The sequence below is a fragment of the Apteryx rowi genome, unplaced genomic scaffold (assembly GCF_003343035.1).
Source record: "Apteryx rowi isolate R43461 unplaced genomic scaffold, aptRow1 scaffold_154, whole genome shotgun sequence".
Taxonomy (NCBI): domain Eukaryota; kingdom Metazoa; phylum Chordata; class Aves; order Apterygiformes; family Apterygidae; genus Apteryx; species Apteryx rowi.
In genome coordinates, this window is record NW_020447797.1 from 947,696 (window position 1) to 974,715 (window position 27,020).

Consider the following 27,020-nt stretch of genomic DNA (forward strand, 5'->3'; position numbering starts at 1 on the left):
TTAGTGGTTTGAGGCTTTTTATTTGGTGCCCTGGGAAGCATCCRGAGGTGGAACGAGTCGCTGCTGCCCCGCAGGGTGCCGGGGCAGCCTCTGGAGCTGCCGCTGCACCTCCAGCGCTGGCAGCAGGGCTCAGCCCCGGCTCCCATGCCAGCTCCTGCCGCCTCTGCCCATGGCTGTCGCTCTAGGACACCGGCAGTTCCCACGCTGCTGGAGAAGGCCAGATGCAGAGCAGGGGACACGCACCCTGCACCAGCTTGGCTGTCCTGGAGGGAGCCCAGGCTCAGGCTGCTTCCAAGCACAGCAGGGTGTTTGAGAGAAGGGGGAAGAGACCCCTGACAAAAACCAGAGCTCAGTCCCCTTGCCCTGGGGCCTGCCAGCGCAGCCCTGAGCATGCTGGGGAAGGTAGGCATGGAGGAACGGCCCAGGCAGCTTTCGTGAGGTCTTGGTTGTTATTTGGTGTAACAAATCCACCAGGATCCAGCCATCCRACTGCTTTGGGGGCAGAGAACCTCGTACAGCCCAGCCCAGGGGCTCAGGCAGCAGAAATGCCAGCAGAGCCAAGCTCTGAACAAGGTGGCACCAGGCCCCTTTATTTTCCTTCACAAAACTGTCAGTGCTGCTGCCTGGGGCTGCTAAACCAGCTATGTGTTTCTTGGCATGGGGAAGGTGGACACGGGGAGCTCAGCACCATCTGAGGGCATGGGCCAGGCTGCAGCTGGGACCAGCACAGCTGATGCTACATGGAGGTGGCTGCTGGTGCAAACTGAGTGCATGGGGAGAGATTTCAGAAGGTCACTGCGATGTCAGGGCACTGCTTTTCACTGTCCTGGACCAGAGTAGCACCAGAAATGYGTTGCTGCAAGAAGCACTGGGCTGCCAAGTTACTCAGCCAGTAACCTTAGCCCATAAAGCACGGTGATGGCTCCTGCCAGATAGGTAGCAAGCGTAGCCACCCTGGCACAAGAGAAGATGGCTCCTGCACCCAGGAGGGCCAAAGCCTGTCCAGTGCACAAGGGATCCAGCAGATCAACGTGGGCAGTCTCCAAAACAGGCAGAGCTCCTCCAGCAGGGGCCACGCAGAGCTGCTCGTGGCCTTGGGTTCGAGCAGCCACTCCTGAAATGCGCTTGGCCCTGATGAGCACCTAACAGAGTTCACAGACTTGCCAGCCAGAGAAAGTCCCCTTTCTCCTTGTTCAGTGCATGGAGGGGCCGCCCGCTTCCTTGGAGTCGGCCCAGAGGTAAAGAAGAGGTTTGCCGTGGAGAGAACATCCCTGCGGTACAGCGGGGTGACGGACAACAGGGTCTTGGAGCCAGTCGAGGGGTTAAATTACACACAGACACACTCGCACCCACGCGGACACACTCACGCACAGACAACACACAAGCTCCCCGCACCGAACTCCAGAGACTCCCACGATCCTCGCTGATCCCACGGCCAGCGCTGGGAAGGGATGGGGCGGGCCATGGGCATCCTTACATGTTCCCGCGGTAGGTGATGTTGGTGAAGGTAGACGTAGCCTCTTTGTATAAAGGGTTGTGGCCCTGGAGGAAAAAGACGACACGAGCGTCACCACTTTGCGCTTGGCATCAGCCTTGCGGGGTGGTAGGTAGCGTTGGCTCCGCTTTGGGGAAACTGAGGTGCCGTTTCAGCATGGAGTGGTGAATCCACGGCTCCAACTCAGGGCTTTGGCCCTGGAGCATGCTGTGCCGTTTAACGGCTCCCCAGGAGGTTTCACGGCAGGGAGAGAGCAGGGAAAAGCTGCACTGGAGGAGAGGAGCTGCACTGGGAGCAGGCAAGGAAGCAAACGGGGCTCCTGAAAGAGCAGTGCCATCCCACCTCATCTCTTCCCTTCCCTCTGGGGCGGTGGTGGAGACACAGGAGGAGGCACCCTTGCTGCCATGGCCCCCTTCCTCGTGCATCGGGTGCCTCAGCCCTTCCAGGCGTCCCGTGGCAGGAGGGACCTTCCGCCTTGTTCACGGGGTGGAAACACTGATGCAGGCAGTGAGTCAGAGGGTCACACCAGTGCCAAGCGCTCAGGATGCACCGGAGGTGGGGGAAGCAYCTAGGACATCTGCTCTTCCCTGTGCGTGGCCCCAAGGATGGCAGCAGGCACGGGGAAGGGGTGTCTGGGCTGGCACTGCCATGCTGAGTCCTGCCCGGTGCCACACAGAGGAACAAAGCAAGCTAGTCCCTAACAAATGTCCCCAGGAGACCACGGACAGGGACAGGGTTCTGTGGCCGGGAGCGCTGGGATCTAGATCTGCTCAGACCTGGGATTAAACTCTTGGCACTGAGGGGCTCCTGCCTGGCACACGTGACCCCGCTGGCCCTTACCGTGTCCCACTTCGCCCTGGCCTTCTCCTCCTCAAATCTGGCGAACTCCCGACGATCATGGATGGTGATGAGGAGCTTCCAGATGAGCAGGGCGGCGAGGCCGATGAGCAGGATGGCCCCCGTCACCGAGAGCAGGACCACCAGGATATCTGGTCCCTTCGGGCAGTCTGTTGGGGGGAAGAAAACGAGGGTTAGATGGGCTCAGCACCCCCAGGGGAATTAAGAGCAGCTCAGGGGCTACCCTATCTCACTGCCTGACCATGAGCATGGGGAGCTCCTCTGGTCTAAGGATGACTTTGTCCTCCTCTGTTGGAGGGCAGAAGCCTCCACCCTTGARCACACCAGTCCCTATAAAAAGGGGACAGGGTGTGGGCGCTGAGGTGCTCAGGCTCCTACCTATAGGGCCCAGATGAGGACATCAGGCTGGGGTCTGTACCCAACTGCCCACCCTAGTGCTGTCCACCTCTCCCTTGAACCTGACACCTGTTGATGGCCCAATGTTCCCGAGACAGCAGGAAGAGCCTGCGCCTCTGCGTGTGCTCAGCCCGCGGCTGCAGGCCAGGGGTATCAGAGATCCGGTCACGGCAGGGGGGAGATGACAGCTCAGGAGACCAAGTTCTTCGCCGGGTTGAAACCCACGGGCAAGCAGCCCAGCTGGCACCCCTCCACCGCCCGCGCTCGGGGCTGCCAGGCTGCACGTCGACGCGCAGCCCGTCCCCGCTTCCCCCCGCACCGGGCACCTTGCGCAGCCCCGCAAAACCCCCCCAGCCTTGCTGCCTCGTCCCCCCTCGCACGGAGGCTGGAGAAGGGGTGGGACGTGGCGGGCGGCTGTAATTAGAGCCGGCAGCTGCTTTATTGACCCCGCTTTGGAAGGATCTGCGGCCGGCTGAGCTGGAAAGCCGCTCTCCAGCCTGCTGGAGGCCCAGCAGCGCTGGATACCTCCGGGCTGCTCCGCGTGGGAGGCAGCCGCATCCCCTCCCCCCGGCTCTGCCCAGCCCCTGCACCCTCCTCCGACACCGCGGGCTGGGTGCAACGCTGGGGAAAACRAGGCATTCCTTCTGCATTGCTAACGAAAACCGGGCCTCTAACGACATCTCGAGAAAATCCGAACCGTGGCGTCAGCGATGGGGCCGGGGAGGTGGGAAGGTCGAGCTCCCTCCCCGCCGGCGGCTCAGCCTCAACTGGGGGTGAAACGGCCCAGCGACGCGGCTGGGAAACGCGGGACAAGCAGGAAATTGCGGCCCCGGATGGCGYGAAGCAAGGAACGACGCAGCTCTCTTAACCCCTCTCCAGCCCCGGATCTCTCTGCCCTGCCGGGATGGGGAGCGGCGCTCCGCTWCCGAAAGCCCGAGGTGCAAAGGGACTCCCAGCCCTGCTGTGGCCAGMGCTGGAAAACGGCCAGCGGGTCCCGCTCGCTGGCTCCCAGCCCAGCGGCACCCGTGGACACGGGTCTGGAGAGCCCAGGTACACGGCACGTGCCGGCTGCCGTGGAGCATCGGCTTCAACCCGCTCCTGGCTCTTGGGAGGTGCCAAGGCCCAGCAGAGCCCGAGGACGCCGGGAGAGGAAGCTGAGCAGGCAGCAGAGCCTTCGGTGGGGGGACGTCTCGAAGCCACGCTGCCAGGTGGATGGAGGCCCAGAGGAAGCAGATGTCTGTCCCTCTGGCTCTCCCAAACGGCAACGGGACTGGTTTACGGAAGACAGGGAAGTGGGGAACACCCACACGGGTCCTCGGCACCTCCCGGCTGGACTGCTGCCAGCAGCGGCTCCTCCTGCTCCGTACAGACTAAACGGAGTGCTCGAGTTTGCTGGTGGCTTTGGGGAGGGAGCAGGATCTTTGGGCTGCCCGGAAGGGTTTGCTGGCACCGCCGAACCCTGGTGCGCCAGCAGGAGGGCCGGGAGCTCGCGGAGGTGCTACGGGCTCAGGGAAGGGCTTGCGGCAGCCGCTGGAGCACGGGCGTACCTGGCTCCTCTACGACGAAGAGGATGGACTTCCCGCTGGAGTCCTCGTAGTACTGGAACCTCATCACGCAGTCGTTCTCGTCCTTGTACGTGCAGTTCACGGCGTCCTTGCCCCTGTCGCCTGCGGAAGCGAGAGGCTGTCAGAGCCCACCTCGCCAGGCGTGGGTGAAGCACACGCAGGGGCAAGGACCTGACCCTGGGCACGGCATACGCAGCCCCCGATTTTCATGGCTTAGGGCGGGGATTTGCCTGGTCCGGCTGCGGTACGCCTGCCCTGCCAAGTCCCTTGTCCCCCTCTTACTGAGCTCCTGCACCATCTCGATCTCGTCGCGGCACAAGCGGCTGCAGGACTGCTGGTCCATGAGGACGCCCCGCTCAAACTTCTTGCACTCCAAGCAGTCCCTGAGGAAGAGGAAGGAGGTGCTGTGAGTGGAAGGGAAGCATCGGGAGCTCTCCATGATCTACTCTGGGAGCTGTCACACCTTTCAGTTTGGGGTTCCCCGGACAGCCCTGCTCACCTGGGGCACCAGGGATCCCGGCAGTGACAGGGAGGCCACGCAGAACTGCAGACCCCCATTTCTACGGCCAAGCCACCCCGTTGCCATCACTTGCCCTCCCACGGAAGATCACAGCAAGCCCAGCCTAACCGGGCTGCTGCTGCGGCACGGCTAGCGGGCAAAGACCCCACCGCCAGCTCTGGCTTCCCCAACGYGCTCTGGCCCGGCGAGGCACGTCTCTGCCCTGGCGCATCGCTCACTTTTTGATGGTGCAGGCATCCGGGCACGTGGGACACTTCTCGCAGGTGTCGCCGTAGGAGCCGGGCTGGGTGCACTCGCACTTGCCGCAGACGCAGGAGCCGTGCCCGCTGCACACCAGCCCGTTGCTGGACATGCAGGTGTCGATGCGCGTGGTGCAGTTGCAGTAGTCCCCGATCCAGTCGGGGTCGCACACGCAGTCCCCGCAGCTGCACTGCCCGTGCCCTGGGGACCACCAGGAGGACATCAGCTCCTGAGCCCTCGAGYGTCCTCCGAGAGCTCGGGCTGAGCCTCCTGCGCTGTGCTAAGCCTGGCCCTAACGTCCGTGCTGGGCTCTGCCTCCTTGCTGATCCCGGTCCCATCCCTTTGCCTGCCGCGTCCCCCGCTCCGTTACGCTGCCTCCGCGATGCCCTCCTTGTTCCATCCCAATAAAAAAACGTGCCAAGTTTCAGGCTGAGCTGCCTTGGCTCTGCCAGGTTGGTTGGCAGCAACAGCTAGAGATCCCTGATCAGATCCGTCTCCGAGCTATTCAAGYCTGGGCTTTTGTCTTCGGTTTCAGATTAAGTTAGGACGTCCGGGCAAAACCCAGCAACCGCGACTCACTTCCCAGCCCCGAACCATTCATGGAAAGCCGGCTGCCAGGAAAAGCCTGACAAGTTCTGCACGCTCTCCGAGACTGGTTTGATCACAAACAGCAGAGACAGACAGACAGACACGCAAAACCCTTGCCAAAGCCTGGAGCTGTTTGGATTGCGGTTTGATTTTTGACTTGAGAGTTTCCAGCAACGACAAGACTAACTGGCGGAAACGCCGCGAAGCCAGCACGAGCCGACCTACCCCGAGCGCGYGGGGGCACGGCGGGAGCTCTGCTCCCGGCGGGGGCATCGGCCAGACGCCTTGCTCACCCCTCCAGCTCCGGGGCACGGTGGCACCGGCATGAGAAATAGATGCGTAACCTGGTTAATGAGGAACTAGGACTGAGTCACAGGAAAAACAGCGCCGGGCTGGGTGACAGGGCATGGAAATACACGGGCCGCGGAGGAGTTGGAGTAGCTAAACGCGACGTGATCGATGCCGCCGGGTCAGACGGCGCGGAGGGGGCAAGGAGAGCTGCGGCCGGGCTTAYGCCGAGCCTCGATTTTGCAGGAGTCGGCCCTGGGGAAAAACCTTTCCTGTCTCAGCGGAGAGCTGCGTTTACTCTCGCAGCCCTTGGCAGGRGCCCAGGCTGCCCCAGGGAGGCGGGCACAGGGCTGTGCCAGAAATAACGAGCTGGTTAATTAGCAGCCTGCTCCGCCTGGGGCCGGCGATCCATCACCACCTCCGGGGGGGCCCTGCCAGACCCCCCGCGGGGCCGTTGYGCAAGCAGCCCGCGCCGCGGGACCCGGACCGCCGGGGCCAGCGCCAGCCTTGGGTGGCGGGAAGAGGGACAGACGCCTGGACTCGGTGGGGCAGAGGTTGGGCACTGAGTGWTAGGAGTGAGAAAAAACAATGTTTTCTCCTCTGTTATCACCACGCTGTTAAGATAAGGGATCGGTCGCAGCAGCGCAGAGGCAGGCTGGGGCGACAGCATGACCTACGGCTGCTGCTCGGAGGCAGTACCAGGCACACGCGCGTCCTGACGGTTTTTGGATTCCCAGTAGGGGCTTTTTTGGCCCTCTGTTAGCAGCCACCTCGCCTGGGCTCATGGAGCGAGGTTGGGCACTGATAGCCCCCCCGATAGCCCGGGGCAGGCTGCGCAGACAGCGCGGACCTAACGGCTTGCTCTGGCCACCCCATCCCACCGATCCCCCGGAGCCGGCTCCATGGCTGGCACCGAGCCGTCGGCAAGCTGATGGGGAAACAAAACTGGCAAAAACTAACCCAGCCGCAGAAAAAAAAAAAAAGAAAAGAAAAATTACACGTTTTACTGCTGCTTTCAGGAGCTGAATCAGCTCGGGGCAGGAAGGGGGAGGGCGTCCTGCTTGGCACTGTCAGGCTCTGAGCTAAGCGGGAGCGTTTCGGAGCGCTCTGCCCTGGGAGGTGACGTGCTGCAAGTTCACGTCCCAGCCCCAGGCGCTCCCGTCCCTCTCCCAGCCTCTGCGAGACCAGGACTCGGCTCCCCGGGTTCGCTGCTCCAGCACGCTCAGACCTCCCGCGTGTACTGGTGACCCAGGAGGGGCTCTCGGGATGGGGAAGGGGTCCTGGCACACCAGGACACGTTGAACGACTGCTGTTGGGAGGTGTCTTGCAAGGGGACCCAGGGCAGACCAGATCCTTCCCATTCTTAGCGTAGGAGGAATAACTGAGAATCTGATCCTCCCTCGTATTGAAAATAGCAGGAGCCAAGACTGGAGGTGGGGAGCCCGGTAGCAAAATCGAGGAGATGAATATTCTGGAGGGAGGATGCYGTCAGGACGAGCAATCGGGACGATTGCTTCCCCACTACTTTTTCCAGCAAGGASTCTTTAAAAACTGGGTGGAGGAAGAAATTAGTACTCAATCTCCTCCAAAATCCCAACCCTGCGATATCGCTCCCCACCCTTCTCTCCTGCCGCCCCTGGGTTTCCTTTCGCAGAGCATTATCTCAGATCCATCTGGGACTGCGGAAGGGCTTTGATTCGAGTCTAAGCAGGGAGCGAGGCCYGTTTCTAACCCCAGGAGCCCATCGCCCGGCTGTGACTTAGGCACAGGCAGAGCGGAGGGGGAACAAGCTGCCAGAAAYGGAGTCATTTCTCCCCCTTGCTCCACATGCTTGGTGGCCCCAGGGAGAGCCAGGGCTGCAGGAAGCTGGTGGTGGGGGCAGCTGCCCTCTCTCTCCAGGGTCCTCTGATGGTATTGAGGGGTCCCTGGCCAAAAAAGAGCCACCTCAGGCTTGGGTCGAGGTTCCCAGTGTCCTCCTGGAGCAAGTCGAGATACCGACACTGCTCAGGGAAAGTGTGAGCCAGTAGCTGCCTAGAGCAGCCTAGCCATCCCGCATCCAGGGGAAAGAGAGGGCAACGCGGCAGCAGAAGGGAATCACCACCGTGTTCGCCCCCAAGGAAACAGGGGACGCCCCGCAAGATGCGTGGGACAAGCCCCAAAATAGCTGCCGTCTCCATCATTCGTGAGCTCGGGCAGCACAAGATRCCGCAGGCTCTCGAGCTCGCCCGGAGCTGCCTCCCCCGCACGCGCTAACCGCCCCGCTTCGCTGGCCACCGCCGAGCGCTACTCACCCGAGCACATCTGGCCCTTGAAGCGCACGCAGGAGAAGTCGTCGCACTCGCAGTACTTGCCCGTCACCTTGCCGAAGTCGCTGCTGTGACACATGCACTGCCCGCAGACGCACTCGCCCCGCTGGCTGCAGAGGGGCTGGCCCTTGCCGGGGCTGCAGTTGTCCTGCTGCGAGGGGTTGTACTCCTCCTCCGAGCACTCGCAGTGYGAGCCCAGGCGGCCCGCGTTGCAGCGGCACACGCCGCACTCCAGCGTGCCGTTGCCCTGGCTGCACAGGGGGCTGTTGACCTCGGCCTGAGCCTCGCAGGAGCAGTTGCAGTTGAAGTTCACCACCACGGTCAGGCTGTCCTTGAAGCCCACGGGCTTGATGGTGAAGGACTTCTGCCGCTCCTGCGGGCAGCCCCGCACCTTGGCCTCGATGCTGAAGCTCACCTGCAAAGGGGCACCCGGGGGTCAGCAGCCCCAGTGCAGTATCGGGGTACCTGCTCCAGGCTGTGCTCAGCACCATCGCATCCAGATGCCTGGTCCAGGCCCAAGCTTAAGGACACGGGACCAAGCAGGCCTCTCAAAGCTTTCCAGAGCACAGTTTGGGGCAGGGCACCTGCCTGCCAGGTTAGCCARGCTAAATCAGTCCAAAAGCCCACGCAGCCCCGCATCCCATCTGACCCYGGCCAGCAGCACCCACAGAACTGGAGGACCACAGTCTGCATGCAGCAGACCGATAACAGCATTTTCCCTCTTGCATCTGTCCCGGCTGGACCCCTCTCTCTGCTGCAAGGAGCCTGCAAGGTGCTCTGCAGGGCTGTGTCACCGGGAGCGGGCAAAGCTGGGCCCACGGAGGGCATCGGAYGAGCTGGCCAGGCCTGGCAACCCCGTGGGCTGTGCTCCCCTTTCTGAGGAGCGCAGCTAGGTAGAAGGGGAGGAAAACCGAGCACACCAATGGGAGCCTCACCGTGTCCCCGATCTTGAGCCCCATGCACGACTTGAGTCCGGGGATGACCTCGTTGTTGAGGCAGGTGGCATTGAAGGACAGGGACAGCTCTTCGGGGAGGTCACGCACTTCCAGCTCCACCTTGGAGCGGATTTTCTGCAAGGGGGCAAAGAGAAGTGATGGAGCAGGCAGCACAGGTCAGGCAGGGCTCAGCCCCAGCAAGAGGGTGACAGCCAGGACACGGGGGCCCTGCAGCACCGCAGCTCTTCCCTGCTACCAGCGGCTGGAACCACACACTGCCGCAGCCCCATCACTGCATGCCGGGAAGCAGCAGGCTCCGCGCACCCTCACCACTGCCTCCGTCTCACTGCTGTCCCCCACAGACACACTTCTGCCCGCATGGTCTCGACAGGGGCAGAGAAAAGGACGTCGGCAGGAAAGCTTCTCTCCCTGTGGTCCCYGAGCAGCCGTCACACCGCAGCAACGTTCCCACGTGCACCAGTGTGAGCGGGAAGGGAGCCAAGCGCTCCGAGTCTTTCTCAGGCCTCGGCCGTATCCGGAGAGGCCTTCGAGGACAGGAAGGGACAGAGGTGGCGAATGCAGTGATCTCACTTCCCCCAGACCACTCTGCACACACAGAGGCAGATGCTTCCAGCTGGTCCAGGGAGGCTGCCCAGGGCCGGGGGAGCTGTCAAGGTCGCATGGGTGGTTTGCAGTGAGAGGTGGTGGCTATTTTGGGAGGGAGAGAGCTGACGTGGGGGTCACCACAGTGTACAGCTCTTCTTCAAGCACCCAAGGCAAGGCTCTGGGTGTCCTGCAAGCAGTTGCTCTTCTAAAATGAGAAGGCAGCCCCCACTCACCTCCCTGGCCCCTCAGAGCCGCCTGGGCAGGGCTGGAGCTGCACTGCCCAGAGAGACGTGGTGGCACTGCACACTCACCCCATAGGAGTCCACRATGAGCTGCAGGACGTTGCTGGAGTCCCTGGACAAGGTTCCCACAGTCGTGCCTGGGATCAGCTTGCTGTAGTTCTGGTGAGAAAACAGAAGCATGGTCTGCTTGTGACAGGTGAACATGTCACAGCTGGGCCAAGCTGGGCCTGGGCATGCAAGAGCTTCCTGAGCCAAACTGGGCTCCTTGCAGAACATGGGCTTGCCCTTCTTGCATGGCTGCAGGGATGTGGAGCCACCAGGCAATGCCCAGCCACCCACAGCCTGCTCCTTGGGACTCCACCAGTCACCTCGTGATGGGGGTTTTCCACAGCAGCCATTACCTGGTAGAGGCCAACCACAGTATCCGTCACAGCAAAGATCAAGTTGATGTTCTTCTGCGAGAGTTTCTCGGTCATCAGGCCCAGAGAGGGATAGTCCTAGGGAGAGCAGAGAGGCTGTAACCCGTGAATGTGTACCCCTAACCTCCCTGGTCCCCATCACACTCCCCCGTCAGGGCTGGTCCATGTTTCCTGTCCCACTAGGATCTTGAGCAGGACTCTGGCCTCCCTAAAGAGGGTCTGATCAGATCAGGAGGTGCAATGTCTCACTGCTAAGAGCCAGGCACTGCTCCTTGGGGCAATCCAGAGAGCCTCTAACACCTGGAAGAGTCACACACACTTAGCTAGTACCACACTCCTGCAAGGTCTCCTCTGCTTTGTTTCAAAATGGATAAAACACCCTGACGTGGCCACCTACACCTACGGCACAGGGAGGTTCCCCCTCCACCCCACCTGTGGGCCCTGGCTTACCAGTGTGGTGGAGGCCGAGTAGAAGTTATCCTTGTCAATGTGGCACTGGGCGTCATTGGGCTGCACGATGCCTGCCAACCTCCCATCCAGCGCGATGTGGGTCTTGGCATCCGTGGTGAAGACCAGCAGGTGGGAAGCATCATTTCTCCAGCCAATTTTCTCCTGCAGTGAGGGCACAGGCAGCTCCCAGTCCCGCAGCAGTGTGCGCTGTGGGCAGCCCTGCACGCCATCACCCCAGCTACTCCCTTTGCTGCCATCTCAGGTCACAGCCTGGTCATATGGGCCCCCCAAACCTGTGACTACAGAGGGAATCAAAGGCAATCACTGTCCCAGTAAAGTGCTGTGGGGTATATTTGGGCTGACAAGGGAGCCTGAGCTGCTTGTGAAGGTGAAAGACAGGAGGTTGTGTGTCCTTCAGTCATTAGTCACCTTGAGTAACTCTCTAGCAAATTAAAAGCTGTCTCCAGCATGAGCAAAATCAAGGTGTGGGCACAGGAGAAGACTTTCCTTCAGGGCTGGCTACTCTAGAGGTGACAAAGGATTGCCACATCAGCTCTGAAGTGCCCCCTCTGCTCCCAGGACCACATCAGGGTCCTGCCCTTCCCTTGGCTGTCAGCCTGGAAAAGCCCTTGTTCAACATTCACCCTGTCCAGACTTTCAGCCCTGCTGCAGCTCCACAGGGCTTACAGTCCAGCGAGATGCTGTCCTGGCAGGGTTGGGTGGTTGATCCATCAATCCCAGCCCAATTACCCTCTCCATGCCATGGCCAAGCATTCTTACATCACAGACAGTGGCTTGGATAATGGCATCAAAGCCACCTTCTGGCGCATCGCGGTTCCGTGAGACACTCTGCTTCTGCACCTCCTCGTTGAAGCGGGTCACCTCATCCGTGAGCGCTAGAACGTGTTTGTAGCCAAACATGGGCAGGCAAATCTCGCCGATCCTGGGRGAGGCAGGGGGAGGAGAGCAGTCAGGGCCCTGGGCTCAAGGCTCACCGGGCATTTCCAGCTCTGACCCAAGCCCTGCAGCCATCTCCTGTCCTATGGTTCTCTCTGGGATGCCTCCTTCCAGTGCAAGCCTTCCTGCAAGCAACACAGTACCTGCCTGTTCTTGTTCACAGCCTGTCCTGGGAAACAGGACATCTACACTGCTGTCAGCTCTTGCTCTGGCCCAGGCCTCAAGTAAACTAATGAGGAAGGGAAATCGAGGCACTGGGTGGGGGACCAACTCACCCTGAGTTCTGTTCTTACCCGCAGTAGGGACCCAACCACCCTGACAGTGATGCTGGGCTCATGTCAGCAGCCCCTGCTTCAACATGATGACTTGAGGCTCTGGTGTACAAGCTCTGGAGAACCTGGCTATAGGAGTCTTGTCTCACCCAGKTCCCAGCCTTGTTCTGCTGGGAATTCCAATTCCCATGGCCAACATAGTGAATATTATGGGATTTTTAGACATCCTTTATTGTCTTTGAGCCTCAGTGTCTTTCCTGAGGAATGGTGGAAACTTGTTTGTACCCACAGCCTTTCAGGGTGAATGATACTTCAAAGTTTTAGCCTGCTCTTCCTCCCTGTRTGTCCAAGGTTTAAGCCCTGCCTGGTCCCAGTAAATCAGGTGCCCAACTCCCTGCTGAAATCCATTTCTGCAGAGGAATTTGGACCAAGCTCCCACCAGGCCTGGGGGAAGAAAAGCCAGAAACCGAACCCAGGAATCCTACTGCATCCTCTTTTGGATGCCAAGGGCCAAATCCTCAGCAGGTGTGACCAGCAGTGCTCAATTGCTTCATACCAGCTACCCATGCAGTATCTCCCAGTGTGACATAAAGCCAAGATGCTTTATCCCAGCCACAGCTCAGTGGTGTCCTGTTAACTTCTGGCTCTTACAGGCCTCCCCAGCTGTTGATAGCCAATACATCCGGCTGGGACTTACTCATAGCAAGGATTCACAACGGCTTCTGGAGGAGATATATACTTGTAGGGAGAAATGGGCTTGTCTACAAAGGCCCCAAAACCGATGCGTAGGTTGCTGGTTAGCTTGCCCATCTCACTGGCCAGCTTGGTGCCCAAGTTCTGGATATTCCTCAGATCATCCTTCATGGAGTTGGACAGGTCCATCAGGTAATAGATGTCCACGGGGTAGTCTTCCACTTGGCGTACTTGAACGCGAAAGATCTGGGAGTCATCTGTAACACAACACAGCAGCTGAGTGAGAGATTCTTCCTGGAGAGGAGCAAAGAGGGCTCATCACAGGACAAGGGAGGAACTGAATCTACAGGGTCAACAGAAACCCAAAGAGATGGTCTAAAGCTGCTGGGAGGAGAACATCACAATTAAATAGACATACAAAGGGGCAAAAACCCTACGCCAGGGTGCTTGCAGAGAAGGTATGCTGTGGACCCCTCAGGGATGGCAAGTGTGGCTTAGGGCTCTTGTTCTCCAGTTCTCATTACTGGATGTGAATAGATCCTTCTGCTCAGAGCTGACACTCCCTGGCTGTCCCACACTAACAAAGTACACCCAACACACTGGCTGGCATGAGTGAAACAACCTGCGTGTGGGGCAGGTTTTATGGGGATTGCCAGGGGACCATTCTGCTGCTTAAGGCTTCTCTGGGCTCCTGAAGCCTCAGAACATCTCTCAGGACCTCTCATCCCACTCCTTGTCCCTTCCCACTCCTCTTGGCTCCTCCCAGGCCCTGCTGGGAAGCTTTTTGGTAAAACATTTTCCATTGAAACAAAAACTTCCTTAGACAGGACCAACACACTTCTGGGGAGTAGGCCAGTTTCAGTGACTTTTACACTTTGAAAAGCAGAAAGAAAAGGTCAACCCTAAGTGTTCTCAGCATTTTTTTCAAAGAAGACAAAGGTTCTTTCTTGTCGTTCTTTGAAACAGCTGCTTTGAAATGTAAGCTAGGGCACAGCTGCAGTCTTCTCAGAACACCTCGAATTTGGGGAAAAAAGCTTTAATTGATCCCAAATTATTTCTGTTTTCTTTTCCCCCCTTCTAAATTGGCTCATCTGAGATTCTGACTTTCAGGATGGAGAAAGTATCTGCAAAATCTAAGAGAGACCAAAGAGCTCCATCCCCTATCCAACCTTCCTAAGGCCAGCTGCATTGCCAGAGCACCACCATGTATCTTGGGGATCTGGACTTTTTGCTCAGAAAGCATCTATTTTCCTTGCTGAGCTAAAACCCCAAGGACTCACTGAGGCTGTGGGACACAGGCTGTGACCTATCCTGGTTATATCCTTCAGTATTTTGATTCATGAGTCCAAGAACATAACTCATGCCAAGCCTTCTTGGCTGGGCAGAGATGGTATCAAGTCAGGGCTTTCATCTACTGCTTCCAAGGAATAGGTCCTCTCTGCCTCAGTTTCTCTCCAGAGCAATGCATGTACCTGCTTCTTGCCAAACACCTTTTGACCTAAGACAGCAAGGGCTACTTAGAAACTATACATCCCCATTTTGCAGGTAAGCGGACACGTCAGACTGCCGTTATTCTGATGGGTCAGGATTCCCTGTGGCCAGGCCCAGGGATGTCAGGTCCACACGCTATCAATCACTGAAACCTGGCCCCAGGGTTTTAAGGAACACACAGAACTGAAATTTGTTCCTACTGAGACTGGAAGGCACCCAAGGGCCCCACCAGCTACTGAATCATCCCAGGGATAGCATCCAAAGGAGCTACCAGCCATGGCTGGAAATTGTGAGCAAAAGTTCTCGTGAGAGAACAGCTCTGAAGTCCCAAGGAGGAGGAAGAGACTGAATCACGTGTGGCAGAGGTTAGTTGCATCCTTACTAGGTGCTTCGATACCACAGTGTTGGGGGCAGAAGGAGACTCGCAAGCGATTGTCACAGCCATTTCACCTACACCATCCCTAACCTCCCTCCAGAAGGGGGTAACACTCATGGATTTACACACAGCTGTGCCAGGTTGAACAATTCAAGTTTCTCTGGTCTTCTCAGCCCTTTTACACCACCACCAGAGCAGATCACCGTTAACAAGAGCACATGATGGGCTACACGCCGGGGCAGGGCATGGCCATGGCGATGGCACTGTTCCGCTCTGTGCTCCACAAACCGGTTTTGTAACCTTGGGCAAGTGACGCCCTTTAGTTTTGCCTCCTGCCTGGTGTCACTTTAAACTCCTCAATGTTCAAGGAAGTGAGAGGTGGTGGTGGGCAGTGTTATGGTGGTGCAGGATTGAAAACGACCACCATAAAAGTTAATTGGCTCCAGCCTGTCTGGCTGAAATGAACCTGGAAAATTATGTTAAAAGGGGACCTGTTGGTAGTTCAAACCTTCCAGCCCAGTCTGTGCCTTGTTAGACGCGAGCTGACTTTCACTAAAGCGCTCAAAGAGCCCAAATCTCCTTTTCAAGCAGATTGCCTCAACCCCATCAACATTGGGGCCCTTACCTGGTCGCAGGTTCAGCTCTATTTTCTGGGGGCTCATCTGGGTGGTGGTGGAGGTCCCCGAGCCCTTGTCACTGAGAGGCCGGTCCTCTAGGATCCTTACGCTGCTGGTCGGGAACTCGATGTGGTCCTTCCCACACCCATTTTGGAGGAGGTTGCTGTATAGGTCGCAGCGAGGTGATCCTTGGTCCAAGACCTGTGGGAGAGGGGCAGAGTCAGCAGCCCAGGTGGCCAGGAACCAACCAGCATGATGGTGGGGCAGAGGAGAAGAGAGGGCCAGGTTTTCTCCAGAGAGCCACAGCTGTGTCATGTCTCATGCAAAACCAGGATAAGAGACTGCTTGGGGGCAACAAGGTCTCCCCAGAGGGGAGGGAGCAGACAGGAGTACTGTCCAAGCCTCTGCAGAGACCCCCTGTCCTCAGGGCAGGCTTGGGTCCAGCCAGGGTGACCCTGCCTTGCTCCCTGCCTCTCACACTAGCTGCTTGGAGGGGAGTACAGCAACCCCTGCAGAAAAGGAAGCGATGGATAACTTGTCCCTGACAAACTCCCTCCTGACTTCTAGTAGCAGGAGCCTCAGGTTTGGTTTCTGGCAAAGCTAACGGGAAAGATCACCAGGTCCTATGCGGTGGCTTTGTGTGCTGGGGGACAGCGAGGCAGGACGTGAATGCTGGCAGGCTGCGAATGAGGGGCAAAGCTTGGGACATTTGGGGGTTTTCTGAACTTCAGGAAAAGAAGAGCCAGCTTTCCCCTCACTCTTTCTTGACATGCAGCCTTAGAAACCTTGCTGTGAGCAAGGAACAGGCCTGGCAGGGCTGAGCCCATAGCATGAAATGGAGTTTAGTTCCTGTCTGAGAACAGTTCAAGCTTATCTTCAGCTCTCCAACTTCCTGCTGGATGGAGCCTGACAGGGAAAAAGAGGACCAAAAAAGGAGTGAAAGAGTGAGACAGCAACTGAGCTGCGGGAGAAGCTGTCAAGCATCCGTCAGAGGCAGGAAGCCCAAAGCGTGAAGTCACTGTGAGTCTCCAGCCCCTTCCCTCATTTCCTAGAAAGCCTCCCAGCTACTTCCTCCTTATCATGGCTCAGGCAGATGGAGCTTGTACCACCCCTGTGCCTGCTCCTGGGGGGAGGCGTTTCTCAAAGACAAACACAGGAACATTCCCCTCCTGGCCTGACGCTGCCGGGACGTGCAGCTGTGCGTCCCAGCTGGGCAGCAGATGCCCTCCCCTCCGACCAAAGCGTTTCTCTAGCCTCCAGCTCCCTTCTTGAATGACAAAGCTCAAATCTTTCTACAGGCAAAGTCTCACAGCAGGTAACCCGCACAAACCCACACCCAGCCTTTCCTCGGGCCAAAGGGATGCAGCACAACTCCTAGTATGAGCTGCGACCAAGTGGTTCTGCTCCCTGTTTCTGGGGCAGGGAAAGGTGAAACTCCAGCTCTGCAACCTCTCAGCATCCGGGAGAAGGGAGAGATTCTCAGTTTGGGATATCAACTCCCGCAAGTTCAGGCTGCCTGAGCCCAGGAACTGCTTTGTGTGTTTTGAGCAAACAAGTGAAAAAGTGCAGACAGTGTCAGGAGGCCCCTTCTGGCCTACAGCCCTTCTGGAAACAGGGGCCTTTATCTGCCTTTTCTCCTCCCTCAATTCAACTGATAGCCAGAAAATACATCAGCAGGCACGTTCCTCCTCTGTGGCCTCCCATTTCCACCCTACCCGCTCGGGCAGCCTGCTGTCAGCAACCAGGACAAGTTGCCTGGCTAAGTTGCTCCCTTGCACCCACCTGCCCACCCCAGCTTGCACCACGGGACTCCCTGCCACAGCCTGTTGTTGGGACCAAGGAACTGTGCAAAACCCCTGAGACAGATGTAGCTCTAGAAGTATGTCTATCTGCTGCAACAGAGAGCTGGAAAATATGCCTGGTTTACAACAGACCCCATCGATCATCACATACATTCCTGTCCCAGGCAGGGAAATCTCTGGAAAGATATTTGGGAGAAAAGCTGGCTGAGCAGAAAGGTCTCACTGGGGTGCTGGTGTGGTGTGACGCCTTCAGGTCCTGGTGGGTTCCCAGGCTTCCTGAGGACATTTAGCACCTTACAGGATTGGCAGCATCATTACTGCATGATCCCCAGGGAGGCAGCCCATTAATCCCAACACCACATCCTTCCCCTTTCCCGGCAGCCCTAAGCRTCATGATCAGCTCAGGGCTCGCAGGAACCTTTTCAGCAAAGCTTGGCTACAAAAGGCCAGGGAAGGACATACCAGTGACAGGCCATTTGTCTACAGGGCTCTTGCAGTCCCCAGCCCCTACTCTAAAGCAGGCTCATGCAGATTTTTCTTTTTTCCCCCACCTTCTCCGCAGCCTCACCAGACCCAGGGACTTGGGGAACCTGCCAATGCTGTGACAACCCCACGCTCCCATCAGCATGGCCCTGCTTGCCCGGGCAGAGGCTCTCCAGGGCAGGGAGGTGGAAGGGCACGTGCTCTGACCTCCTCTGCCAGAAGGGATTCTGCAGCCCCTGGCACAGCTCTCCCACTCCACTTCCCCTTTGGGCACCTCTGCAGCCACTCGAGCTCACTCCAGGACTGGAAACCCAATGAGTCTACCCCCAGTCATCACCTCCAAACGCTGGAAGCGAGGACAGAGTCGTGCAGGGATGCTGGCAAAGCCAGCCGCATCCAAGAGCCCCCTCGGTGCTCGCAGCAGTGGGATGCTGCAGGAGTCCTGCATCCCAGGGGCGTCCCCGTTGCCATCTCACAGGCAGCCACGCAGGGCTACAGCTTCCCAGCAGGAGAGCTTGTGGGAGGACCTAAAGCACAGAGGCCTCCAAAAATTAAGCTGAAACCTCCAGCTGCTTCACTAAATCAAACCCTGGTGAGCCTTGCCTCCACCTTTGCTCCAAGGAGACCACAGCAGGTGACATTTTGGCAGGGTGTTATGAGATTTTTCCAAGACCTCACCCACCCAAAGCGATTTTAGGGCCACTGCTCTAAGACTTGGCTAACTTATCCTAAAAGGAAAAGTGAGTGGATGGGCACATCCATTTATTGGTAATAGYGGTCAAGGCTTCTGAAAATAAAGAAAATAGAGTGATCCTTTGCATCAGCACTCAGTGGGGCCAGCGATCACAAGGAACAGCGACTGAACCCCCCTCCCTGGTCCTGTTCAACCCCAGGATGGAGCAGAAGCAATTACCAAGCCCTTGCTCAGCGGGGAAATAGCTAGGATGAAGCAAAACTACAGTGGGAAAGAAAAGGATACAAATAAGGGCAGTGTCCCTTTAAAAAAAAGGGGGGGTAGGATCACAGACCTCCCCTACCCCGGGGAAATTAAACAAACCCACAGAAAAAACCCTCATTTTGCTAAATTAAGACAATGTGGTCCAGATGTCAGAGGCAAGAGCTGCTGAGCAGCCTGCAAAGCCTGGTTCTCCGGAGGCCAGTCGCTGGCAGCGAGGCGGCTCCCTGCTTGTCACGTCTGTCCATGAGCGCAGCCCTGAGCAGCGCCGAAAATACTTCCTTTTTTGGAAAACTTTGCTGATTCGAGGAAAAAAAAAATTTTACAGCCCCCGCTGCAGCGTCAAGACACCAGCACGGCCTGGGATGGAGGCAGGGGAAGGCGCCCGCCCGGCCGGGAAGGCTCCGCTCCTCCCCGCGCAGYGAGGAGAGGCTGAGCAAGGCTTGGTGTCCCGCTGCAAGCTTCAGCCGTTCCTCGCTGGAGAGAAATCAGGTCTCATCGAGCCAAACATCTTCACTAACCCTGCAYGCCAAGAGCGAGCCGTGAAATCCCCCCGTTATCTGATGGGCGTAGGTGGCTTCTCCTCCAGCCAGGCAGGGGAGGCTCTGGCAGAGGCACAGGTCCGGATCCAGCACGCATGTCCCAGCACACGCCATCCAACCCAGCGGGATCCGGCCACGCTGGTGGGATCCAATGGTGTTTCCCAGCTTGGACCAGTTCTGCCAGGTCTTTTCTCCATCCCTGCATGGGTCACAGGCATAGCTGCAGCTCGAGACCGCAGAATTTCAGGTTCGGAGAAGCGAAAAACCACTTCTGCTACCTCTACCCTTCGCCGGAAGGGGAACTCCTTCCGGCCCTTTCGACACACAAGCGCCACATTTTTAAGGCGATGCCTCACTTAAGCCCCGGAGGAGTTTCTATCACTTCTCCCCTTCCCACCCTCACCTCCCCTCCRTCTCTCCCCTGGGGCTGGTTGCTCACCAGATGCAATCGGTGTCGGGAAACTCCCCCCCTTATTTTCCTGACAGACAAACCCTACAGGCAGCATTTTTGGAAGGTATCGTGGCAGATTTTTCCAGGGTCTCATCTGCCCAAGCCAGGGATTTTTAGAGCCACAGCTCAGCTCTGAGGCTGGGACAACTTTTTGGGGGGAAGGCCGAGTGAGCCGAGGGTGGGTAAGTGGTCAAGGCTTCTGAAAATAGTGTTTTTTTCACATCATCTTTCATTCAGTAACTAAAACCAGGCACAGCCTCTTAAATCTTGGCCTTTATGAAAGGCTGGCCTTTCCTTTGCCCCCATCCTCCCAGTGAGGAGCAGCTTTTTAAACCAAMAACTTTTACAGAAACTCTCCTTCTRATCAATSTTTTCCTCTTTTCTTCAGATCCCCCCCTTCCCTTTTCCAACCCTTCCAGGAATTAAATTCCTTTAGTCAGAACTCTACAAGGGGCTTTCAGGAAGGAAACCTTCTTTCCAGCCTAAAGGAAAACAGGTTTTCAAAGGTGCACTTCCAAGAGGCAAGCAAAACCCACTTCTTTTTGTATTTTYTTGCATTGTCACCCAGGTGGCACAGCAGGAAGTTGGGGGAAAAAAGCAACKATTTTGAACTCCTGATGAAAAATAATTAGCCTTTTCCAGCTAGCTCCRCGCAGCTTCCCCTTAAGCACCCAGATAAGGGGCAGGTTTTCAGAGCGTCGCAGGGATTGCCAGCCCACGAGACCYGAGATGCGTGTCTCGAGCTGCGGTCGGCACCAGATGTGGCCGAGGAATGTGTTTGGACACAGCAGGAAGAGATGTGGAACGGCCTGCCTCCTTCCCACGGGATCGGAAGGCCGTAACCTCCTCCGGCTCGGGGACGGGATTCCAGCCTCCCCCAGGGTCTCTCCTCCGTCTCTTACCTGCGCAGAGCACCAGGCGCACAGGGGGCTCACGGCCAGGCACTGCTTGCAGGAGTTCACCCCACGCGTGGTGCAGATGTTACCCCCTGCAACGGCAAGACGGAGAGCAGTTAAAACCGGCCACGGCACAGCCCCGCCGAGCTGCTGCACCAACCATTGCCCACACGTGTGCTGAAATCTCAGTGCTCAGTCACTGGCTTTGATGGTCAGAGCCTGCAGGAGGCAGATCCCCAAGGTCCTGGGCATGGCCTCCCTGCCACTTTTATAACCACCCAAATGCACTCCCCAGAGCCTAGTACCAGCTGGGTTTCATCCTGCCTGGGMCTGAGCCTCGTTTCCCACCTGCTCAGCTGCAGCTCCCTTAAGGGGCCAGGCTCCAGCACCCCTCAGCCACCTGGGGACACCCATCCCTGCAGCCTTGCACCCATGTGGTACCAAACCCCGCTGCCACCAGCGGGTGGGGGACATCTCCGTTCTGCCGGGCTCAGCCSGAGAGGAGAACGATGCACCCGCATTGAGGGCCAGATGCTCAGCTGGTGTAAACAGATGCACAGGCTCAGACCTCCCCAAAACAGTGTACACGCAGCAATTCAGGCTTGCAACACGCACAGCAATTTGGGCTTGCAACGTGCACAGCAATTTGGGCTTGCAACGTGCACAGCAATTTGGGCTTGCAACGCGCGCAGCAATTCGGGCTTGCAACGCGCACAGCAATTCGGGCTTGCAATGCGCGCAGCAATTTGGGCTTGCAATGTGCATGGCAATTCAGGCTTGCAACGTGCACAGCAATTTGAGCTTGCAATATGCATGGCAATTCAAGCTTACAACATGCACAGCAATTCGAGCTTGCAACGCACACAGCAATTCCGGCTTGCAATGCCGGCCCTGCCGAGCCTGAGGGCAGTGCCGAAAGCGAGGGGCACGGGGTGGCAAGGGGCTTGCCTGCCCCTTGCCCTTCTGCCGGGGGCCGGCCGGCTGTTCCTAGCAGGGCTGCCTCGCCRCTGAGCACGGGGTTCAATCCCGGCAAAAGGCGTTGCGCGGTGACGGCATAACGGATGGAGGAGCCAAGCATTCCCAGGCTTGCACATCCGGGAGAAAGCTGTCACCCTGCCGGAGCCGCAGGGAGTTGTGGTTCGCCAGCACGGAGCGGTGCGCTCCGGCGTCTCCCCGCCATGCGAGGCCATCCGAGAGGGGACGGGACGGGAACCACGGYGGGGCCGTGCGTCACCCTGCGCCGGGGCTTCCCTGCTCGGTGCCCTGCCGCTTGCGGTGCGCGGGCGGAAAAGACGGCGCTTGCTGCAGCTTCGAGGGGAAACACACTGCGAAACAGGAGGAGGAAATAGCTGCGGCCCCGCAGCGCTTCGTGCCTGCTCGTGCGTTTTGGCGTTGCATCCCAGGGCTCTCAACACGCACCAAAGAAATACCGAAGAGCCACGTGCAAGGATGAGTAAGGGACTTCCCTGCATTTAGCACTGCCCAGAAGAGCGACAGGTTGATCTCCGGTGCTTTCCGCACCRGGGGCACTTAAAAATCCATTAGCTCCAATATTGCTTCCTCCGGGAGACGGGTTCAGAGAGGCAGGGGGTGGAAGGGAAGGACGTGCTGAACGTCTCCAGCAAGCAGAGCCTGCAGCGGCGGCGCTGGCTCCCGCTTCCTCGTGCCTACTCTTCCCGTGTCAGCGTGAAATCCCTCCCGGCTTGCCAAATGCCGGCGGGCTGCAGCCCAGCGCCGGGGCGCGTGCCATGGATTTCTGCTGCACATCGCAGCTGGAAGCTGCTGGCGGAGCGGCTCGCGCAGGGTGGCTCAGCCCGCTGCGGACGGCAGGGGAAGCATTAGCCGGGCAGCCGCCGGGGAAGCGGCGAGCGCTGGCAGCTCACCGCGTTCGGGATTAACCCGAGCTGCCGGCCCCGGGGCCACGTGCCCAAACGCAGGGGACGGCTCGCGAAGCCACTCGGTCGTGGGCAGAGGTGACGACGTTTGGGCCTTCCCGGCCCACGACGTGACCCGTGTAGCAACCCCGTCTGCTCGGACGTGATCCCCGGGGAACACGCTTCCATATCCATCATCCCCGAGCTCAGCCCAGGACCCCTCTTGCGCCAAGCGCTGTGCAAAGAGCATCTGGCCTCGAGCCCGGGCGCTAAYGGCCTCTGCCGCTCTCCCCTTCCTCTCCGTCTCCGGCAGCCTCGGGGCCTCGGCACCGCGGCTCGCAGGCCTGAACCACCGGCTCCGCCGCGGCGAGCGCTCGGGGAAGGGGGAGAGCGGTGCCAGGTAGCCGCTGCCCCTTGCCAAGCCCTGAAATTTCTTTCCYGTCTCGCGTCCCTCCCCGCAGCCGCTACGTCCAGCCGCCGACTCGCGGCTCGCGGTTCCCGCGGCTCTCGCGAGGGCAGGATTACAGCACTGCCTCAGTTTCCCCCTGCACAGGGTGGGGTGCTGGGAGAAACGAGGGCTACGTGGCCACGGTGGCTACCTGCAGARGTGCCCTGCGGTGAGACCTGCTTGGGTGCCCTGAGCCRACAGCTCTGCCTGTGTCACCGCTGSGATAAACCCCAGAGACCCSCGGCRGCAGCATCAGCCCTGGTCCCTGAGAGACACAATGTTGAGGATCTATAATCTTGTTCCTGCCAACCAACCCCCAAACTTCCTCCGCTTTGCCTTGTCACGCGGCGAAACGTGAGCTCCAGGGCTAACGAGCCCCAGGAACATCCCTCTCCTCCGAAGAGCTCGTCTGCTCGCCAGCATTTGGTACAAATCATCTCCTGCCGGTATGCAGCACGTCGGCCCCGGTGGTTTCCTCTCCTCGGCACCAGCTGTGGCGGCTGCTCCAAAGCCAACACCGGATGCCTTCAGGGCTCCCTTTTGCTCCCGGCTCCATCCCAGGCCTTGACCCACCTTCCCTTGCTGGAGATGTAAATCCCATTTACCGGCCAAACAGGCCATGAGCGGTCACCAGAGGGGCTGTCCCGCCCCGGGGCAGAGTGGTGGGACTGCAGCCGGTGTGACTCCCTGGGGGAGGACATCACTTTAGATGAGGTGGCACCACAGGGGACTCAGCGGGAGAGACGCTGCCTTGCCCCGAGGCTGCCTCGGGGGCTGCTCTCTCGCCATCCCTCTGCGGCGTCCCACCAGGTCCCCGCGGGTGGCCGGGAGGTGTCAGCCACCATCTCTGAGGTCCTGGTGGCCTGTCCGACGGCGGTGCCAGCACTGCGTCCACGGCTGGACGCGGAGGTGAGGCGTTTGAAGGACCTTGCTGGAGCGAGATGGGGAGATGGGCTCCTGGCGTGACGTTGCTGGTGCAAAACGCACAGCGGGAGGCGAGCGGAGGGTGCTCTGCCTTCACCCTGTTCTGCTTTTGGCCCTGTGAGCGCCTCAGCACCATCGCCCAGGCTCAGGACCTGGCCGTTAGCAGGTTAATGAGATCYCCGTCCAGCCCCTCTCGGCGCTACGCCAACTGCGTCGGAGCTGGCCTGATCCCCTTTGGTTTTTCTTTAGGTTACTTGCAAAAACGCCCAGGCCACGGGGCACCCTGGAGCGCTCGGCACTGCTGGCACGAGATCCCTAACCCCCGCATTAAGAGATTAGGTGTAAAATCATAAGACTCCTAAAATAATAATTTCTGTGTTTTCTAGTTCCCTTTTTTTCCCATTTTTCGGGCTTGTTCTTCTAGCCACAAAAGCTAATAAACCGAAGCACTGAAGTTGCATTTTCTTTTTAGTGCAAAAGCAGCGAGGCTCATATAACAACCTGATCCCAAGGACTAGGGATTAAAAAAAAAACCCAAAAAGATCTTGGCACGTCCAGTACAGTGAGACCGGAGATAAACGCCGCAGCATGGGAAAGCGCCGCCCGTCGCTGGGCTCTGCCGCGGCCCCCCGGGCACCGCGGGGCCGAGGGAGGTGAAACGGTGCGCCCGAACGCCCCAGACGTCTGCGGCGGGTCAGCGTTCCTCCCCGCGCCGGGGAAGATTACTCAGGCGTTCAGATCTGCACTCCAGTAACCTCCTCCCCTCTCTGTGCACCGCAGGAGCCAGCTGCCCATCTTTTTTTTAATTTTTTTTCCATTTTCTCTGCTAATACATGCAAGAATGTGCGCACAGGAAACTTTATATTGATAAAGATGCACACAGACTATGCTTCGGCTTTCCCTGGGCKCTCTGCTTGTCTAAGCAATAAGGATTTGGGCTTTTCTCGCTAATCTCCTGCCCATGCCATCCTGGGGCTCTGTCTTTTCGCTGAATCCCTCCGTGTTTCCCAGCATCTTCTTGGAGAGAAGATGCCCCAAACTGAGCTCAGTTGCTGGCAGGTGCCACCACACACGACTGTCACATCGGTGATGTTGCCCTAACACTGCTAGTATGTGCCACACGCGCAGAGGTTCACGCAGAAGAGCCACCGTCCCTCCTAAYTCCTCTCCTCCGGTCCCAACACACAAACACACACACACAAATTCCTATTTATCCGACCCGAGAAATCCCTGTCCTCCCTTTGCCTACACAGCCCCAAACCGCGATGCCGGGAACTCAGCTCTTCCAGGGAGCTACCTTGTTTCCCACGCTGACGGCTGACGGATCAGCCAGGCAGCAACTCTAAGGCGCGTTTTATTCTTGGGAATTTAGCAAAGTCTGGGATTCTTTAGGAAGAACAACGTTGCCCCCAAATCCCCTCGAGTCAGGCCTCGAAAACAAAGAGGTGGTTTATAAACTGGGAGATGAAAAAACCTGCACTGTTTTGGRACGGCAAGATTTCTTTTCTGGAGTTTTTGAGCCTCTGTGAGACACCCGGATCACTTTTTCAGCTTCTCCTCCACACCAGAGGCACCGGAGATTTTTTTTAAATGCAAGCTCTATTCCTTCTGTAATCGCCCGATGCCAGAAATCAGAGGTTTCAAAGGAAAGTATCAAAATACTGGGAGAAAAATGACACTGGAGAGCAAGGCCAGCGTAAACACACCCCATGCCCTTAAAATGCCAGGGATACAGTAAGTACCTGCCCTGCAAACTCCCCCAGCACGTTCGCTGCCCGGTCGCTGCGGCGAGAGCCCCCGGCACACCCCGCTGCTTCCAGTACAAACCGGCACGCGGAGCCAAGTACGGCTGAGGTAGAGAACATAAACCTGCCGCACCCACGGGCAGAATAACACGCTGAGCCGCAACGTCCCGAACCCACGACACCTTCCAGAATCCCTCCTGGCCCCAAACCAGCCGGAGCGCAAGGGGCTTGAGCGGCGCTCGGTAGCTGGGAGACGCGCCGAGGTTTCAGTTTGCCAGCTTCCCCTTCGAGCGATTTTTCATGGGAAATCGCAGACCCTGGGGAAGCAGAAACTCCTGGGATTTTGGAAAATAATCGGCAGCATAAGCGCTAAACGCCTGACTAGGGCAAATCCGGCTTTAAGCAAGCACCAGCGCTCCRGGCTGGAAAACCTACCCCAGACGCCAGCAGCGCAGAGCACGACGGMGGCGATCCCGAGAGCCAGGCAGAGTTTTCCCATCGTCTCCAGTGAGCCCCGAGCGCGGGGGGTTGCTCAGGACGGCCCCGGCGCCAGGGATGGAGAGCGGCTCTGGGGCGGCCGGAGGTTTTGAGCAGCCCAGCGGATGAATCACGAGCCGGGGTGTGTGTCACACATGTTCAGCGGGGCTGGTCGGAGGAAGCAGCGCTGGCTCGGCGTTCGGTTTTGAGTCAGCGAGTGCCCCCGCCTGTTCTGCCCGGAGCTCCTCAGGCTTTTTCGCTCTCTCCGTTCAGCCAAGGACCTCGAAAACCCAGGCAGCAAGTACAAACATTGGGACGGAGCCCCAGCGGTGCTGACAGCCTTTCCCACCGGCTCTTTAGCCTGTGGGTAATTCCTTGCTAAATCCTGCTCGCTCACTTGTTTTATTAACTCTTGCAAGGAAGGCAACCTGGGTTTTAACCCTGCCAAGTCTGAGCTGCTTCGGAGTTCAAGGAGTGAGGGAGAAAGAGTGGGGCTCCGTGTGGATTTGAAAGCGTGGGTTCTCAGCTACCCTCTCCAGAGCACCGGTGGGAATGGGAACATCTCCACCAAAACCAGAGCTGGGATCRGAGCAAGAGCCAGGGAAGGAACAAAGAATCGGACCTGGCGTCTGAAGTCAGCTGCTCTTCAGGAGTTTGGATTTCAACCCAGACATCCTAAAGGGGAGGGAAGTTCAGATTTGGGTCCGATAATTTGGGCCTGATTCCCTTCTCCCTTGTGCTGCTTCTTCCCCCGTGTCCTCCTAAATTGCTCCTGTACAGGGGCACRTATGTGAGATCCGCACATACCCAGAGCCTGCTGCAACGGCTAAGCTGCTTTGCGGGCACCTTCCAAAACTTGATCTCGTTTCCCTGCAATACCACGGCCCTACTCAGAGATGGGGAAACTGAGGCACAGACGTAAGGAGCTCAGTTTCAGATGAGACGGGCCGCGAGGGAGGCTGTGCGAGCACTCCCCAAGTCCTTCCAGGGACCCCTGGCTCTCCTCCGGTCAGGTTGCAGAGCCCCTGGGAGAAGGCTGAGCTACGCTGCTCCCGCACGGCGTGGAGAGAGCTGAACTGCTGCCGGGAGGAAAAGCCAGAGCTGCTGCT

At 58.4% G+C, this 27,020-nt stretch overlaps 1 protein-coding gene across 1 annotated transcript; it reads right to left on the minus strand.

Annotated features, from left to right (window-relative positions):
- ITGB3 (integrin subunit beta 3) lies at positions 1 to 26,054 on the minus strand. The gene is made up of 15 exons (XM_026059235.1): positions 25,870 to 26,054; positions 20,450 to 20,535; positions 15,323 to 15,515; positions 12,835 to 13,087; positions 11,689 to 11,851; positions 10,909 to 11,070; positions 10,441 to 10,536; positions 10,109 to 10,198; positions 9,192 to 9,326; positions 8,242 to 8,671; positions 5,053 to 5,275; positions 4,597 to 4,697; positions 4,297 to 4,416; positions 2,336 to 2,502; positions 1 to 1,542 (listed from the first exon to the last, which is right to left on the minus strand). Exons 1-15 carry the CDS (start codon positions 25,931 to 25,933, stop codon positions 1,474 to 1,476), a joined length of 2,352 nt encoding a protein of 783 aa, XP_025915020.1. The 5' UTR covers positions 25,934 to 26,054; the 3' UTR covers positions 1 to 1,473.
- Between the last annotated feature and the right edge of the window lie 966 nt (positions 26,055 to 27,020).